General features: G+C 37.5%; 1 protein-coding gene across 11 annotated transcripts in view; it reads right to left on the reverse strand.

Annotated features, from left to right (window-relative positions):
* Positions 1-16834, reverse strand: part of GPHN (gephyrin) — a 624840-nt gene that overhangs the window by 42839 nt on the left and 565167 nt on the right. For all 11 annotated transcript variants that reach the window (XM_027571275.2, XM_035728121.1, XM_027571272.2 and 8 more), the window contains one exon: positions 14623-14744. In XM_027571275.2, coding sequence (XP_027427076.1) covers positions 14623-14744 — 122 coding nt within the window. The remainder of the gene's footprint in view (positions 1-14622; positions 14745-16834) is intronic.

The raw sequence follows: 16834 nt of genomic DNA on the forward strand, positions 1-16834 counted from the left end.
CATTTAGTCCTTCTTCAGTCCCACTGGGTGTTTAGGCACTATAAAGTCATGTAAAGACAGAAGAAAACATGGTCCCTGCCTTTAAGTTTACAAGCTAATACAGAACACAAGATAAAAATTTAGGAAAATGAATGAAATAAGCAATGAAATTAATATCACTGAATTCAAATACATTAATTAAAATGAAAATACATATAAAGTAAAATGGTATAAATGCTGAGTGGGACAGAATGATCAGAATTGGCATGGGTAATCAGGAAAGGTTTTCTGGAAGATATTACTTTCTAAGTAAGAAAACAATTTCTAAAAGTACAGTAATACCTGGAGATCATTTTTAGAAGAATCAGTAACATCAACTGTAACAGCAACTCTTAAGGCTTAAGAAAGGAAACTGTAGTAGCCACCAAAAAAGTCCGACCCCAAGAGTGGGAAGAATCTCTTATTGTTAAACACATTTGGTAAATAGAAAGAATATTTTTGGTTCGTCAGTAGAAAATGAGATACCTCTCTTAATAAATAAATTTATTTAGAAATCTATCAGAAAATAAATCTATTATGTTGACTCAAAAATTAAAACTTTACATATTGAGCAGAAAAGGTGTTCATTTCATAAGAGAAGAAAGGCAGTTTATAAAGATAACAAGAATTAATTAAATTTGGATCTAAATTCTCCCTGATAGAAATTTCTACTTTTAGAACAGTAGGTAAACACTAAGATATTAGGATATGTTTGTTTCACAAATTGGAAGACATGAAGCACTGGGCTTTGCCCAAATAATCACTGTAGTGTGAAGTCTACCTTGATAACCCCTTCTAAATACGCCAGTTTTATAAGAATCCAGTTTGCTATCTCAGTGCTTGTTCCCTTTCTGTTTCATGCTTTAATGTAAAGAGGCAGCTTCACAAATTGGCAACAACAGGAGCAGGCAATTCAAATCCCAAACACCAGTCTGTGACAGAGCCAAGCAAGCCCAGCAGATATGAGTGGAGCAGGCTTCTGTGATGGCAATTTTCCAGAAGGGGGAACTCTTTTCTTAATTATGGGAATTTCTCAGCCCTTCAGGCCTTGCAAAGCCTAAGTCAGCAGTTGGAAGCTACATTACCACGCTGTTTTAAAGATTTTATTTATTTTATTTGACAGAGAGAGACAGCGAGAGCAGGAACACAAGCAGGGGGAGTGGGAGAGGGAGAAGCGGGCTTCCCGCTGAGCAGGGAGCCCAATGTGGGACTTGATCCCAGGACCCTGGCATCATGACCTGAGCCGAAGGCAGACGCTTAACGACTGAGCCACCCAGGCGCCCTACCACGCTGTTTTAAAGCTGATGTAAAAATATAAACAGCTCAATAGTTAAAATCAGTTATAGACATGATATAAATTCAATTAATGCTGAACTTCAAGAAATCTTCCCCAAGTGGATTCTGTGTATTTGGATCATGATTACTGCTTATTATATTTAAGAGGTAAATGTATAACATCATCTACTTAAGCCTGAGGGAGCAGTTCCCCAGCTTTTTAAATTAGAGGCTTCATAAATCCATTTGGAATGCTACTCCCTCTCCTCCCACTTTATATTTCTTTTTCTTCAGAAATATAAAATGAATTATCTCAGCCATAAAGCTTTATGTTGTACCCCTTTTGGGGATGTGTCTCAGTTACTAATGCAATTCTCTTGTCAGTGCCATACTTTCTGGTCTATTCCTATGGCTAAAGTTTTTGGACTCACTGTGAAGGGACCCTGTAAGCTCTTCTGGACAGTTGCAGTTTCTAGGTTCCATGGAAAGAGGGTGGTATAGAAAAAGATGGCAGGGCTATCTAAATCTAGGAGATATACTCTACTAAGTACTATGCAATAGGGTCACCAAGACACACCTTTATGTCCTAGCCTTTGTGGAGCTTATAGGCTGGTGGGAAAGAAAACAGCCCTAACTTAATATAAATAAGTCTTTTTCCCACCCTGTTTTTTTAAAATTATGTTATGTTAATCACCATACATTATATCATTAGTTCTTGATGTAGTGTTCCATTGTTTGCATATGATGTAGTGATTCATTGTTTGCATATAACAACCAGTGTTGCTGACCTTAGGGGGAAAGCTCTGTTTTTCCCCATTGAGAATGATATTCGCTGTGGGTTTTTCATAGATGGCTTTTATGATATTGAGGTATGTAACCTCTATGCCCATACTCTGAAGAGTTTTGATCAAGAAAGGATGCTATACTTTGTCAAATGCTTTTTCTGCATCTACTAAGAGGATCATATGGTTCTTGTTCTTTCTTTTATTAATGTATTGTATCACACTGATTGATTTGTGGATGTTGAACCAACCCTGCAGCCCAGGAATAAATCCCACTTGGTCGTGGGGAATAATCCTTTTAATGTACTGTTGGATCCTATTGGCTAGTATTTTGTTGAGAATTTTTGCATCCGTGTTCATCAAGGATATTGGTCTGTAATTCTTTTTGATGGGGTCTTTGTCTGCTTTGGAGATCAAGGTAATGGTGGTCTCATAAAACGAGTTTGGAAGTTTTCCTTCCACTTCTATTTTTTGGAACAGTTTCAGAAGAATAGGTATTAAATCTTCTCTAAATGTTTGGTAGAATTCCCCTGGGAAGCCATCTGGCCCTGGACTTTTGTTTGTTGGGAGATTTTTGATGACTGCTTCAATTTCCTTAGTGGTTATAGGTCTGTTTAGGTTTTCTATTTCTTCCTGGTTCAGTTTTGGTAGTTGATACATCTCTAGGAATGCATCCATTTCTTCCAGGTTATCTAATTTGCTGGCATAGAGTTGCTCATAATATGTTATTGTTGTTTGTATTTCTTTGGTGTTGGTTGTGAGCTCTCCTCTTTCATTAATGATTTTGTTGATTTGGGTCATTTCTCTTTTCTTTTTGATAAGTCTGGCCAGAGGTTTATCAATAAGAAACAGTTCCTAGTTTCATTGATCTGTTCTTCTGTTCTTTTAGTTTCTATTTCATTGATTTCTGCTCTGATCTTTATTATATCTCTTCTCCTGCTGGGTTTAGGTTTTATTTGCTGTTCTCTCTCCGGCTCCTTTAGGTGTAGGGTTAGGTTGTGTATTTGAGACCTTTCTTGTTTCTTGAGAAAGGCTTGTAGTGCTATATACTTTCCTCTTAGGACTGCCTTTGCTGTATCCCAAAGATTTTGAACAGTTGTGTTTTCATTTTCATTGGTTTCCATGAATTTTTTAAATTCTTTTTTAATTTCCTGGTTGACCCATTCATTCTTTAGTAGGATGCTCTTTAGCCTCCATGTATTTGAGTTCTTTCCGACTTTCCTCATGATTGAGTTCTAGTTTCAAAGCATTGTGGTCTGAAAATATGCAGGGAACGATGCCAATATTTTGATACCTGTTGAGACCTGATTTGTGACCTAGGATGTGATCTATTCTGGAGACTGTTCCATGGGCACTAGAGAAGAATCTGTATTCTGTTGTTTTAGGATGGCATGTTCTGAATATATCTGTGAAGTCCATTTGGTCCAGTGTGTCATTTAAAGTCTATTTCCTTGTTGATTTTTTGCTTAGATGATCTGTCCATTTCAGTCAGGGGGGTGTTAAACTCCCCCACTATTATTGTATTGTTGTTGATGTCGTTGCTTTGCTTTTGTTATTAATTGCCTTATATAATTGGCTGCTCCCATGTTCGGGGCATAGATATTTAAAACTGTTAGATCTTCTTGTTGGATAGACCCTTGAAGTAGGATATAGTGTCCTTCCTCATCTCTTATTACAGTCTTTGGTTTAAAATCTAATTTGTCTGAAATAAGGATTGCCACCCCAGCTTTCTTTTGGTGTCCATTAGCATGGTAAATGGTTTTCTACCCCTTCACTTTCAATCTGGGAGTGTCTTTGGGTCTAAAATGAGTCTCTTGCAGACAACATATTGCTGGATCTTGTTTTTTTTATCCAGTCTGATACCCTGTGTCTTTGATTGGGGCATTTAGCCCATTTACATTCAGGGTAACTATTGAAAGATATGAATTTAGTGCCATTGTATTGCCTGTAAGGTGACTGTTACTGTATATTGTCTGTGTTCCTTTCTGGTCTATGTTGCTTTTAGGTTCTCTCTTTGCTTAGAGGACCCCTTTCTATATTTCTTTTAGGGCTGGTTTCGTGTTTGCAAATTCCTTTAGTTTTTGTTTTTCCTGGAAGCTTTTTATCTCTCCTTCTATTTTCAGTGACAGCCTAGCTGGATATAGTATTCTGGGCTGCATATTTTTCTCATTTAGTGCTCTGAATATATCATGCCAGTCCTTTGTGGCCTGCCAGGTCTCTGTGGATAGGTCTGTTACCAATCTAATGTTTCTACCATTGTAGGTTACAGATCTCTTCTCCCGAGCTGCTTTCAGGATTTTCTCTTTGTCTCTGAGACTCGTAAGTTTTACTATTAGATGTTGGGGTGTTGACCTATTTTTATTGATTTTGAGGGGGAGTTCTCTGTGCCTCCTGGATTTCGATGCCTGTTTCCTTCCCCAAATTAGGGAAGTTCTCTGCTATAATTTGCTCCAATATACCTTCTGCCCCCTTTCTTCGTCTTCTGGGATTCCAATTATTCTAATGTTGTTTCACTTTATGGTATCGCTTATCTCTCGAATCCTGCCCTCGTGATCCAGTAGTTGTTTATCTCTCTTTTTCTCAGCTTCTTTATTTTCCATCATTTGGTTTTCTATATCACTAATTCTCTCTTCTGCCTCATTTATCCTAGCAGTTAGTGCCCCCATTTTTGATTGCACCTTATTAATAGCCTTTTTGATTTCGACTTGGTTAGATTTTAGTTCATTTCTCCAGAAAGGGTTTCTCTAATAACTTCCATGCTTTTTTCAAGCCCAGCTAGTATCTTTAAAATCATCATTCTGAACTCTAGTTCTGACATCGTACTAATGTCCGTATTGAGTAGGTTCCTGGCAGTCGGTACTGCCTCTTGTTCTTTTTGTTGAGGTTATATTTTCCATCTTGTCATTTTGTCCAGAGGAGAATAGATGAATGAGAGAACAAAATGCTAACAGGGTACCAACGTCCCCTGAAAATATAATCTAAACAAATCAGAAAAGACCTGAAACCAGGGTAAAAGAAAGGGAAAAAAAGAAAAAAGAAAAAGAAAAAGATAAAAACAAACAAAAACAGAACAAAACAAAAAAAACAGAATATGATCAGATATGATCAAGCTGGTGCACAGATCAGTGCCACACACTAGATTTTGGGTGTATTTTGGTCTTTTAGAAGAAAGTGCCTCCCAAAATTTTAAAGAAAGAAAAACATATATGTACAAAAATAAGGGTTAATACGATGAAGGGATGGAATATGACTGTAAAGATGAAAATTATAAAAGATTTTATAAAAGGAATTGATAAGTTGTTTGAAAAAAGAAAGAAGAGGATTTAAAAAAAGAAAAAAAAAGGGAGACAATGTGATTAGGCAGGAGACTAGAACAAAACCATACACTGGAGATTTAGGGTATATTTTGATCTGTTAGAAGAAACTGTATCTCAAAATTTTAAAGGGAGAACAACTTATATATATATATATGCCAAAAATAAGGGTAACTACTATGAAGGGATAGACTATGACTCTAAAAATGAAAAATAAAAATGTTTTTTAAAAAAAGGGATTGATAAGATGTTGGTTGAAAAAGGGAAAAAGAAAAATTCAAAAAAAAAAAGACAGTTTTAAAAAAATTAACTTTGAAAGACTAAAGAATCATGGTAATAAAGCCATGAATTCTATGTGCAGTATTCCCCTAGCGCTGGAGTTCTGCTGTTCTCATTGATCGGTAAACTTGGTCTTGGCTGGCGGTTCTTGCTGATCTTCTAGGGGAGGGGCCTATTGCCCTGGTTCCCAAATGTCTTTGCCGGAGGTGGAATTGCCCCGCCCTTGCCAGGCCTTGGCTAAGTAATCCGCTTGGGTTTGCTCTCGGGAGCTTTTGTTCCCTGCAAGGTTTCCATTCCGCTTTGGAAGATGACAGTGAAAATGGCGGCCTCCCAATCTCTGCCCCAGAGAAACTGAGAACTCGGGGCCCCACTCCTCAGTGTGCCCCCAGAGAAAAGCAGTCAATCACTCCCGTCTCCCTGGACTCCGCCGCACTCCGTGCTCACCCAGCCTGTGACCGAGTGTTTCTACCTCTGGCGCAGGACCCCGTGTGGAGTCTCCAAACCCAGCAGATCCCTGGGTGCGCTCCTGTGCCGCTCCTCCTGGGGGAGGAAGGGTAGTCTTGCTGGATCTGCCGTTTGTTGGGTCTCCGCTGGAAGAGCAGTGTCCCGACTGTGCGGCGGATCACGGTTTATGGCAACCCTGAGCTGAGAGCCCACTCCTCGGCTCCCTCTCTGCAGCCGGCTTCCCCGCTCTGATACCGTGGAGCTCTGCCACACTCAGGCACCCCTGGTCTTTCTGTGACCCTGAGGGTCCTGAGACCACACTGTCCCGCGAGATTACCCCCCCCCCCCCCCCCCCCCCCCCCCCCCCCGCTTAGCCACTGGAGCGACATCCCTCAGCGGAGCCGACTTCTAAAAGTTCCGATTTTGTGCTCTGCTGCTCTATCACTTGCCAGAAGAGGCCGACGGAGGCCCCCACCTCCGCCGTCTATCCTCCCAAATATCGCCTCGGATTCACTTCTCTGCACGTCCTACCTTCCAGAAAGTGGTTGCTTTTCTGTTCAGAGAGTTTTTGCTATTCTTTTCTTCGATCTCCTGTTGAGTTCATAGGTGTTCTGAATGGTTTGATCCCTATTCAGCTGAATTCCTGAGACCAGATGAAATCCAGGTCTCCTACTCCTCTGCCATCTTGCTCCGCTCCCCCTTCTACCCTGATTAAGCCACAGAAGTAGCAATTTCTCTAAGAAATTTTATCAGGAAAGTGAGGTAAAGAAAAAAAAAAAGGAAAAACAGAGAAGAAAGTATGTGCCCAAATGATGACTATCTCAACCAAGTCTGGCCACAATTATCTTGGCTGGAACATATAATACACTCTACTCATTTACCTATCCAAACCTCTTCATTTGTTTTAGACTCTTCTTCGTAGTAGGGAAATAGTAGTAGCTCTTGCTGCCTAGGAAGACAAAAGGAGGCTAAGAGGTTATTTAACCAGCCACGGGGAAAAGAATACTAGGACATCTGTTGTCCCATATTCAAGGTAGAAATAGCATGGAGCTTAGAAAGAGTTTATCCCTATAAACTCACACCAATTTGTACCAATTAGAAATCTCTAGACTTGACTAGTTTTGTATTCAGGTCATACTCAGTGTTTCTTCTCTTTTTCTCTTATTTCCTGGCATTTGCTGACTAGCTACCATGCACCGACACTGTTCTAATTGCTGAGGAAACAGCCATAAGCAACTTGTTTTACATGCCTACCAGCAGTTGAGGACAGCAGTTGTTTTATTATCATTTTACCTCTGCTATCAACATAGCTTTGCATATGTCAGACAATCAACAAATGGTCATAAAATGGATAAAATAAAAATTTAAAGACACTCTCAAATAATTGTGGGTATATGCCAAGATTTAGTTATACACCTGTTCATCATTTACTTACAATCGAGAAAGGTTAGGAACAACCTAATGTCTGACAACAAGGGATTGTATAAACAAATAATATTAAACTTTATACTGAGAATGACATATAAGCGTTTAAATGATATTGCAGAGGACTATGTGATAATAGAGATGGATGTTTATGATACACTGAGTGAAAATGAAAAGTTAAAATAAGACTGTGATTTCTTTGTTTTTTTATACTCACACACATATAAACTGTACACACATAGAACTGAAGAATGGAAGAAGAGTAATACTGGGTAATGGGATTATGTAATGTATGTATTAATTTCTTTTCTTTGCTTTTTTGTGAACCTGTATTCTCTAAATTTTCTTCAGTGAACATTTATTTGTTCTGAGATTAAAAAGTTACATTAAAAATGTACACTAGAACATCTAGAACAATGGCTCAAGAAGTGCATAATAGAACTGCACCAGGAATAGAAGATGATCATGTTATCCCCAATCTAAAATCTTCCAATGTTTTACTACTAATTATAACTCTGTAAACAGTATTAAAAGATACCATGCAGTCAGTACAAAGCTGACAACTTAGGGTAAGTCTTTTCTGCACAGCTGATTTGTAACTCACAGATTATGTTCCCAGAGTCTTTATATAAAATTGGTTGTTTGGAACTTAGAATACATTTCTAAATAAAAATCTGTAAGTACTATAGATGTTGGGTATGATTCTAGGGTAAACAAACAAACCTTAATTTAGCTCATAATGTTACTAGTATATTGCTGAATCACTCTTTAGTACTAGCCTGAATTATGGAAGCAAGATGGAAGACTGAAGAAAGAATGCTGAAATGTAAAGTGTTTGCTTATGACATCTTCTCACCTACCTTTCTTTGGTCTTTTTCTGCTACCAAGTGTACTTCTTGCTAGACCTTCAGTATCTTGCTATGCTAAGGTTCTGATGTGGTCTTGCTTAGTTATTTGCCCTCTGCCAAAGAACTCCAAGTTCTTCTTCTTCTTCTTTTTTTTTTTTTAGGATTTTTATTTATTTACTTGCGAGAGAGAGTGCACAGAGGGAGAGGGAGAAGCAGACTCTCCACTGAGCAGGGAGCCCAATGCGGGACTCGATCCCAGGACCCTGAGATCATGACCTGAGCCGAAGGCAGACGCTTAACTGACTGAGCCACCAAGCGCTCCTAAAGAACTCCAGGTTCTAAGTGATTTGCTTCTGTTCATTCAGTGCAGAGGATTTACACAGATGTTGGATGTCTAGTTTAAACTCATTCACATTAATATGCAAACAATTCTTTGTCAGGTAGAATGCTCTTGAACACAATTGGATTTTTAAATATTAGATTATCAGAAGATACAGCCAAGTGAATAGAACACATTTAGCCAGTGTATGGGTTATCTGGGCTTAATAAAACACGTCTCCTAAATAGGCTATATCTTCAGGGTTGGGGAACAAGGAGATTCATGGTACCACTAAACTATTCTTGTTCTTCCTGCCTTCCCCCCTTTCACTTCTCAAAATGCTTTTTCTCCCTTCCCTTCTTTTAATGTAGTGACAAAGGAGCTTTATATGGTGAGTAGGAAAAAGGTAAGAATAAGGGTGGCCATTTGTGAATCTAAGTTGAGTAATATAGGCCTGACTACCAAATTGTCATACATTCATATGTGTGCATGCTCTCTTCCCCTCTTTTCCTCTCTCCTTCATCCCCCTACCCCCATAGAAGATACTATGAACTTGGTATAACAAATTACCCAAAAGTAATAAATGCTGCAAAAGCAGCCCCAGCAGCTGTGGGAAGAAAGGTAAAGGAAGAGATTATAAAAGAAAGACCATAATAAATCCTCCTGCCATTTTCCCCATTTCTATATCACCTAAAGATTTGGATTCAGCAACTCAAGTCCTTATAATTCACTTGTCAATATGTAATTCACAGTTTAAACTAAATTTTCCTCTCTGGCTTTTGAAATGTTCATAGCTACTGTTTACTAAGGGGTTTTATTCATTACAAATGGACCTAGCCTATTTAGTTTATTAACCTTAATATTAATGAAATGTGGATGCTAACTCCAGTTAAAAGGGTAGGATGGTAGAGCAAAAGGAGAAAGGACCCTGAAGTTAAGACGGGCCTGGGTTGAACTCTTTACTCTGCCTTTTACTAGCTGCATGACCCTGAATAGGCTGATTTTTTTAAGCTTCAGCATTATTATCTCCAAAATGGGGATAAAAGATACTTATCTGGCTCTGTTGTTTCAAGAAGCTTAAATAAGATACATACATGAAAGAATGTAGTATAGTGTTATACACACACACACACACACACACACACACACACACAATGGGTACTCAGTAAAGACTGACATGTTTGCATAAGGAGACTGGAGATTGGAGACTGGGAGGAAAGAGAGAAGTGGATCAGAATTGAAAACTTTTTTGTAGTTCTTAGTAATAACTGTCTTACTTATCTCTGTAGTACCAAAGACTGGTACAATGCCTGACAGAGCATAACCGTTTGTAAAATTTTGTTGAATTATTACAGTCTGCTTATCCATATATAATAAAACCCCAATTCTGCCACAGGTATAGAATATGCACCTTAGAAAGGTAGCAGAATAGAGGGTGAGTTAGAGGGGAACAAGACTTAAGGCATGGAGACCAGTTAAGATGCTAGTCTTGTATGTCTAGACAAAAAATAAATGGAGCCCTGAACTAAGCCAGGATGGTAGGAATGAAGAGATGGGAATGTAGAGAAGAAATACCAAGGAGGGAAAGTCTGTAGGACTTAAATATAAGAGCGAGTGGAAGAGAGGAGCTGTGATGACTCTTGTTCAGGTTTCTTCTGGCTTGGGTGACTGGCTGGTGGCTGAGACAGAAGAATGAAAGGAAACGGAACAGGGTGGCAGTGGGGAGGGGCAGTGAGAGAGGAGGGGGAATGGTTAGTTTTGGACAGGTTGAGTTTGCAGTGCCTACTGAACTTAAAAGAAAATGCACCTAGTAAGCAGGTGGATCTAGGCATGGAGCTCAAGATAGAGATAAGATCTAGGAGTCATTAGCATAAGAAATTAGAAGGACAGAAAGCCAAGAGTGAGCCATGGGGACCCTGAAATTTAGGGAATGAGCACAGGAAGAGGAGCTACAAAAACCAAGGAAGGATAGACTGTAAATGGAGCATGAAGAAATGGAAGTGGTGTATTGCTAGAGAGGGATGTAAAATTGTGGTAGAGACCTAATACCTGGGTTTTGTAGGTATTTTATTTGTGTTTGTAGTCACATATCATTTTGATAAGGCTTTGTAATCCAGATGAAGAGAAATCAACATTGACACTCTTCCGTTCTATGTAATAGCCTTTACAATGTCTTTTGATTTAGTCTCTTTTTTAAAAAAATTCTACTTCCAAATGTGAGTTTAAGCTCTGAAACTTTCCAAAACATTTTTATTACTAGTCTATAGTTTCTAGTACATTTCTAGTACATGTAATTTCAAAGGCAAGATCTATGTTTCAGCTTTGTATCTTCAATAGCCTTTGTCTTAAAATCCATAGTAGATGGCATGATTAAATTGACAAAATCCTTGTTATTTCTCGTGATCTGTGGACCAGCAGCTTGGTATCCTTGGAAGTTTGTTAGAAATGCAATATCTTGGCCCACCCCACATTTGCTAAATCAGAATCAGCATTTTAAATAAGATCTTCAGGTGATTCTCATAGGTACACAACACATACTTCCTGACTGAATAATTAATGAACCAATTGTATTGTTCTTATTTCTAGCCTATCTCCAACTTTAGCCCATGTTTTACCTTGTTCAAATTATTCTAAAATAATGGTTATTATGTGAATTCTGCTTTTTAAAAAAGTTTAAAATTTAAGTGAGTTGGGTAGTTCTGCATGGATTGCAAAGCCTTAAATTTCTACCAAATTGACCTCCATTATCCTTCTACCTGAACCTCTTGTTCTGACCAATCTGGCCTGACCTGTAGCTGTTTATTTCTACTTCTCTACTTTATTTTCTATATCTCTATTTTTTGTTCATTCCATGTTTCCTACTTGATTAATACACTCTTTTTCTAACTATACAAATTCTATTCATCCTTCATGTTTTAACTAACATTGCACCTTTATAAAACTCTGACCATTCTAGCGCATAGTGATGATTCTCTTCTGACATATTTATAGTTATTATCTTGTCTTCACAATGATAGCAAAGAATTGTAGATTGTTAATTTCAAGACAGCTTCCATTTTCACCTCTGCCACCAACTTGTATAATGCTGAGCAAGTTCATTTAACATCTCTGGGTTTCAAAATTTGTCTTAAAAAAAACCCAAACAAACGACTAGGAACCCCAAGAGTATTGTGTTCCACGTGCTGTGAGAAACTATATCTTACAGAATATATTTTAATATACACAAAATATTTATAAGTGAATGCTTTAAAATATAGTTGTTAACTCTCAGGTATTTGAAGCATCCTTCCCGTAATCTCCACAGTACTCTCTTTTTAAATGAAATGTAGAATAAGCAAAGGCAAAATTTAGCTCAATTTAATCCAAATAAGTTACAGAGTCTTAATCTTCAATTTTAACATTTATCATTAAAATTATGTTGGTGATAAGAATAAGAGCTGAGAAGTAGAATCACCGAATTTAAAAACCAGACACCAATCTTTCTTTAAATACAAGAATAGAGCTCTTACTCCCTATTCTTATCTGTCATAGCTGAGCAGGGGTTCTGGGCTTACTGACATTCTTGAGCTATTTCTCTCCCTGCTTTACACAAAGTGTAGTTTCTCCCATGACCCTCGTGTTTCCCTGGAAAGCTTCACAGAGAGGCTTCTGTATAACATTTGCTTTCATTAGCAAAAGGCTACATAGGAAGGAGAAGAATGAAAAGGGAGGCAACCTTCACAGAGTATCAACAGGCTGCAGATTAAATGTACCTTGTTTCCTTTGCTAAACTCCAACATAGATTTCCATTAGAACAGTTATAAATTCTTTCCACCCCGCATTCCATCTCCACATTCCAACCATTTACTCTGGGCCTCTTCAATATAGCACTCTCACTGAGAAAGTCTAGATTTGCATTGTTGTATTTTTAAAAAATTGTTCTCAGTTTTATGGAAGATATTTCCATCTGAGAAAAGAATATACACTAGAGATTTTCATACTCTCAGAATTGTCTACATATTGCTTATCATTTTATTGTTCTTTATATGCTGTTTTCAAGGTACATTTTGGAGTTATATGTAATATCAATATTAATTATTAGTAAAGGTCTACCGCAACTCAACAGACAAGTAAATATTAGCATATCAACATAAGAGGCTTTCAATGGTATACTGGCAGCATAGAGAGTATATCAAGCAAGCATTTTTTTTATACAAAAGTACAAAAATAGAAGTAGACAGAATTATAGTCCAGAACAGCTTAACGTAAAAATGAAAAACAAACAAACAACAAGCTTCTTTTACCTTATAATATTCCTTAGAGCTCATTAACGCACTTGAAGGCAGGACCAGAGCCAGTTGTGGGTGGGAAACAAATCCTAAATGATCTGGTAAGTTGTTCTCTAGAGTTTCAGGATCTGCTCTGTGCTTTTGGAACTCTTGGGTTCCTCTTACCTCCTTTGGGAAGTTAATTTTTGTCCTCTTTAAAGGTGTATCTACGGATAACTTTTAGGTTTATATGAAAGGACAGGTTATTGGTGGTCAGGCCCAAATTCAAATAAATGCCCCCCCCCTTTTTTTCCAGTGGGTTCTTTCTACTTCCTTCCAAGGGCTAGGGAGCCTGGGTCAGGGTGATACTAAGCAGCCTGTGACATTGTCTTCACGAGCATGGGTTCTAAGTTGGCTGGCTACTTAGCTATGGGCTTCTCTAGAGCTAAGTATCCGGGTAAATACAAATGGTGAAGATTTTAAAAAGAATGACATTTGAAAGTATATCTAACAGCTTCTATTCCAATATCCTCAGAGAAAGAAAAAAACAAGGAGGAAAGAAGAGGACTTTAAAAAGTGAAAGGACATAAAAGTGACTCCCTTTCATGTTATTAGTAGGATGCTGTGTCCAAGGTTTGGATTATGCTGTGTCCAGGTTGGGCTTACGCTGGGGTATAGGTGTCAGAGCATATCTTGTGAAATGGTAAGGCAGAGCCTCTTCAAAAGCACATTTGCTGGGAAATTCCTACCTTGTCCTGGGGAAGAAGGATCCAGACATAATGAGCTTTATTCAGTTACAAGGTGGTGATAAAGGAAAGGGGCAATTATGGGGGACAGATACATCATGCTATCTGTCACTCAGATTTGTCTCCCAGCTCTGTCTCCACCAGGCTGATGTTTGAGTATTATTAAAAGCAGGCATGCCTCTTGTGAACTGGAAATCCTGGTGAGAGAGGGCTGAGTAGCAATGTCACATGGTAGTGGGATGCTCAGAAAGAGCAGACTTGCTCTTGATCACATGTGAAAATCTGTTGGAAGTTCATATAAATCCTTGGGGAATTTAGCAAAGGGCTGAGTTAATTTAGAATATAGGGTAATATGCTCTTAGAGATGGGCAATTCTAGTCAATGTGCCTCCATTTGGAAGGCAGCTATGCTCACCACTATAAGAACAACGCAATGTGCCTCCATTTGTACTTACAAGTGGGTGAAGGCTACAGAAACTTGGGTTACATAAGATACAAAAAAATCAATATGAAAGTCCTAGAAAACAATTGTACTTAAATTGCAAAGGAGCAGTTAGTGAAAATTTTAACATTCTTTATCTTCTTACTCATGTCTTTCCTGCCTTTCTTGAAACAAGTAAGTGTGAATAGGAATAATACCATCACCATTAATTCCATTAGAATAAAGCCAATGCTATAAAAAAAAATCCTTGGAAACTTAACATACCTATAGGAGAACAAAAATATTTCTCCTGTTGTAATAGACACTCCAGGACAATGTCTATCCCAAAAAGGCACAGACATGTTCATAATTCTTTGGCTTCTGAAGAATGAGATTAGTGAAAATTATGGTATTAAATTTCTTTTTAACAACAATCCCACCTAGTTAATACTCCCAAAATTCAAATGTGTACAATAACAACTTCCAAATAAAATCCAATACTTACTTGTCTCCCACAATTCCCAAGTTGATTGTGGGGTAACCATGTTCCTGAATTGTTGCTAAGAGGGTTGAACGATTGCTGTCTCGAATCTTTCCTGGTAAGAGGTCATCTTCAGGATTTAGCAGCTACAAAGCCAAAAAAAAACACCACAAATTATTCTCTTAGGATGGTGTTGCCTATGGTTGATGGAAAAGAAATAGATCTAGTAAGCAGAGTTTACCTTATCTAACATCTACTACAGTATCTGGCACATAGAAGATACATGCCCAAAGGATCTCTGAATAAATATTGAGAGTATAGGAGATTGAAAAAAAACATTCTTCCAGAATTACAAAGCATGCAGAAATTTAAATGGTGACTAAACAGCAGGCCAAATATCACACCTGCTTTGGCTACAGTTTGACAATAGTGCTCTGTAGAGATTGGCCTTCCCAGTGGTTGCTCACCAGGATGAACTAAATAAAACAACTTCCTTTATCCCTCCCAGTATTATTTTCCAGTTTGTCTTTCACTGAGAACATCTGAGGTAGAGACTGTGTGACATGATATTCTCAAGTATGAAGAGAATGACTGTTAATATTTTGTTTCAAGCTTTTTGATCTCTTCTGAAGTGAGATCAACAGTACCAAAGAAGTTGAACTTATTTGAAGGAGAGGGAGACAGGTGTCTTGTATCTTTATTAGCAAATTTACACAAATAATACTTAACTAGACATATGCACAATTATTCCATGACTCTGAATTGAGTCACTCTTTAGAGATTTAATATCTACCATTATATGTCTAAGAAAAAAATTATTAGAAGCTTATTCTATGTTAGGATGTTCCAGTGAGGCAGTGTGGTATAGTAGGAAGAGCTTGGGATTCAGACAAGATTCAAATTCAAGTTACCCAAACACATTATGCCTAATGTTCTCGATTATAACATATAGTAATAATAACTATCTTGAAAAGTAGTTGTCAGGATTGATTGAGGTAATGAACACTCAGTTAATATGGGTAGATATATAATAAATATGATTCTCTTCCTAAAGAGCACATATTTTACCCCATTTGTTCTCATATTTTACTCCTAGATGCTAGTACAGATAGAATTAGTCTATAGTGTGAATACAGATTTAGATTAGGTTATAAAATACTTAAGAGTAGGGGTCCTTAACACATGCAGACTTTACCAAAATGCAACTTTAATTTATACATCAATTTCAAGATGGACTTTGATTTCAGAAATATAAAATGAAAAACAGTACATCTTGGAAGTGAGGAAATCTGGAATATTATCTTAGGAGGTTGAAGGCAAGCCTGCACATTTTAGATACTTAGGCTGTTAATATGACCAATACTCAGGGCTTCATATCTCAGTTCTCCCAAACAATAACCTCTAGCCGTTCAATCTTCCTTCTGACTCAGTGGTGATACCATGTGGCAGGACCTTTGGCTTTACACTGGAAAAGTAGTAGCTTTGCAACCAACTGTCCCCTTAAAATAGTAGAGAAAAACTGATCATCTTATTCAGTGTCACCCGGGAGTCTTCCCTTCAAATACTGCATTAATTTAACTTAATCAGATGCCATGTGACTGACAGAGCTTAGAAAATTGCTACTGCAGTGCTAATATAGATTAATTTTCTGATCTTAATTAACACACAGTTATTGAAGTCATTATAATTTTATAAAGGCAAAGGCTTACAGCTCTTTAACTCCATTAATTAGACAAATTGCTTCAGAAAGAAAACTGTGTGGTTATATATATATATATATATATATATATATATTTTTTTTTTTTTTTTTTCACAGAAGGGTACTGACCACCAACTAAATAAGAGTCCCTCTTATTAGGGTGTTTTCTTTGACATTCACATTCCTTTCTGTTATTTGCTGCAAACAGTTCTAGAAATAACAGAACAGTTAAAGATCATTGGAGAACTAGTTATTTATATGTAACACTGACATCATGAAATAATACCTGGTTAAATGAGGGTGTGGGATTTACGGTGCATTTTAAGTATTTTCAAAGAAAACAAACAATTGGATGGGAGTATAAGTCCGAATATAGAATAAATTCACAATATTTCCTTTTAAAACTTAATCTTATTTTCTGGTATCCTATATTTCTGGTCATCTTTGGAATGATGCCTGAAACTTGTCACAGTTAAAATACAAAAGAAAGAAAAATACAAAGTAAAAAAACATATAAACAATCATCTCCATACCTTG

The sequence above is a fragment of the Zalophus californianus genome, chromosome 6, assembly GCF_009762305.2.
Source record: "Zalophus californianus isolate mZalCal1 chromosome 6, mZalCal1.pri.v2, whole genome shotgun sequence".
NCBI lineage: Eukaryota > Metazoa > Chordata > Mammalia > Carnivora > Otariidae > Zalophus > Zalophus californianus.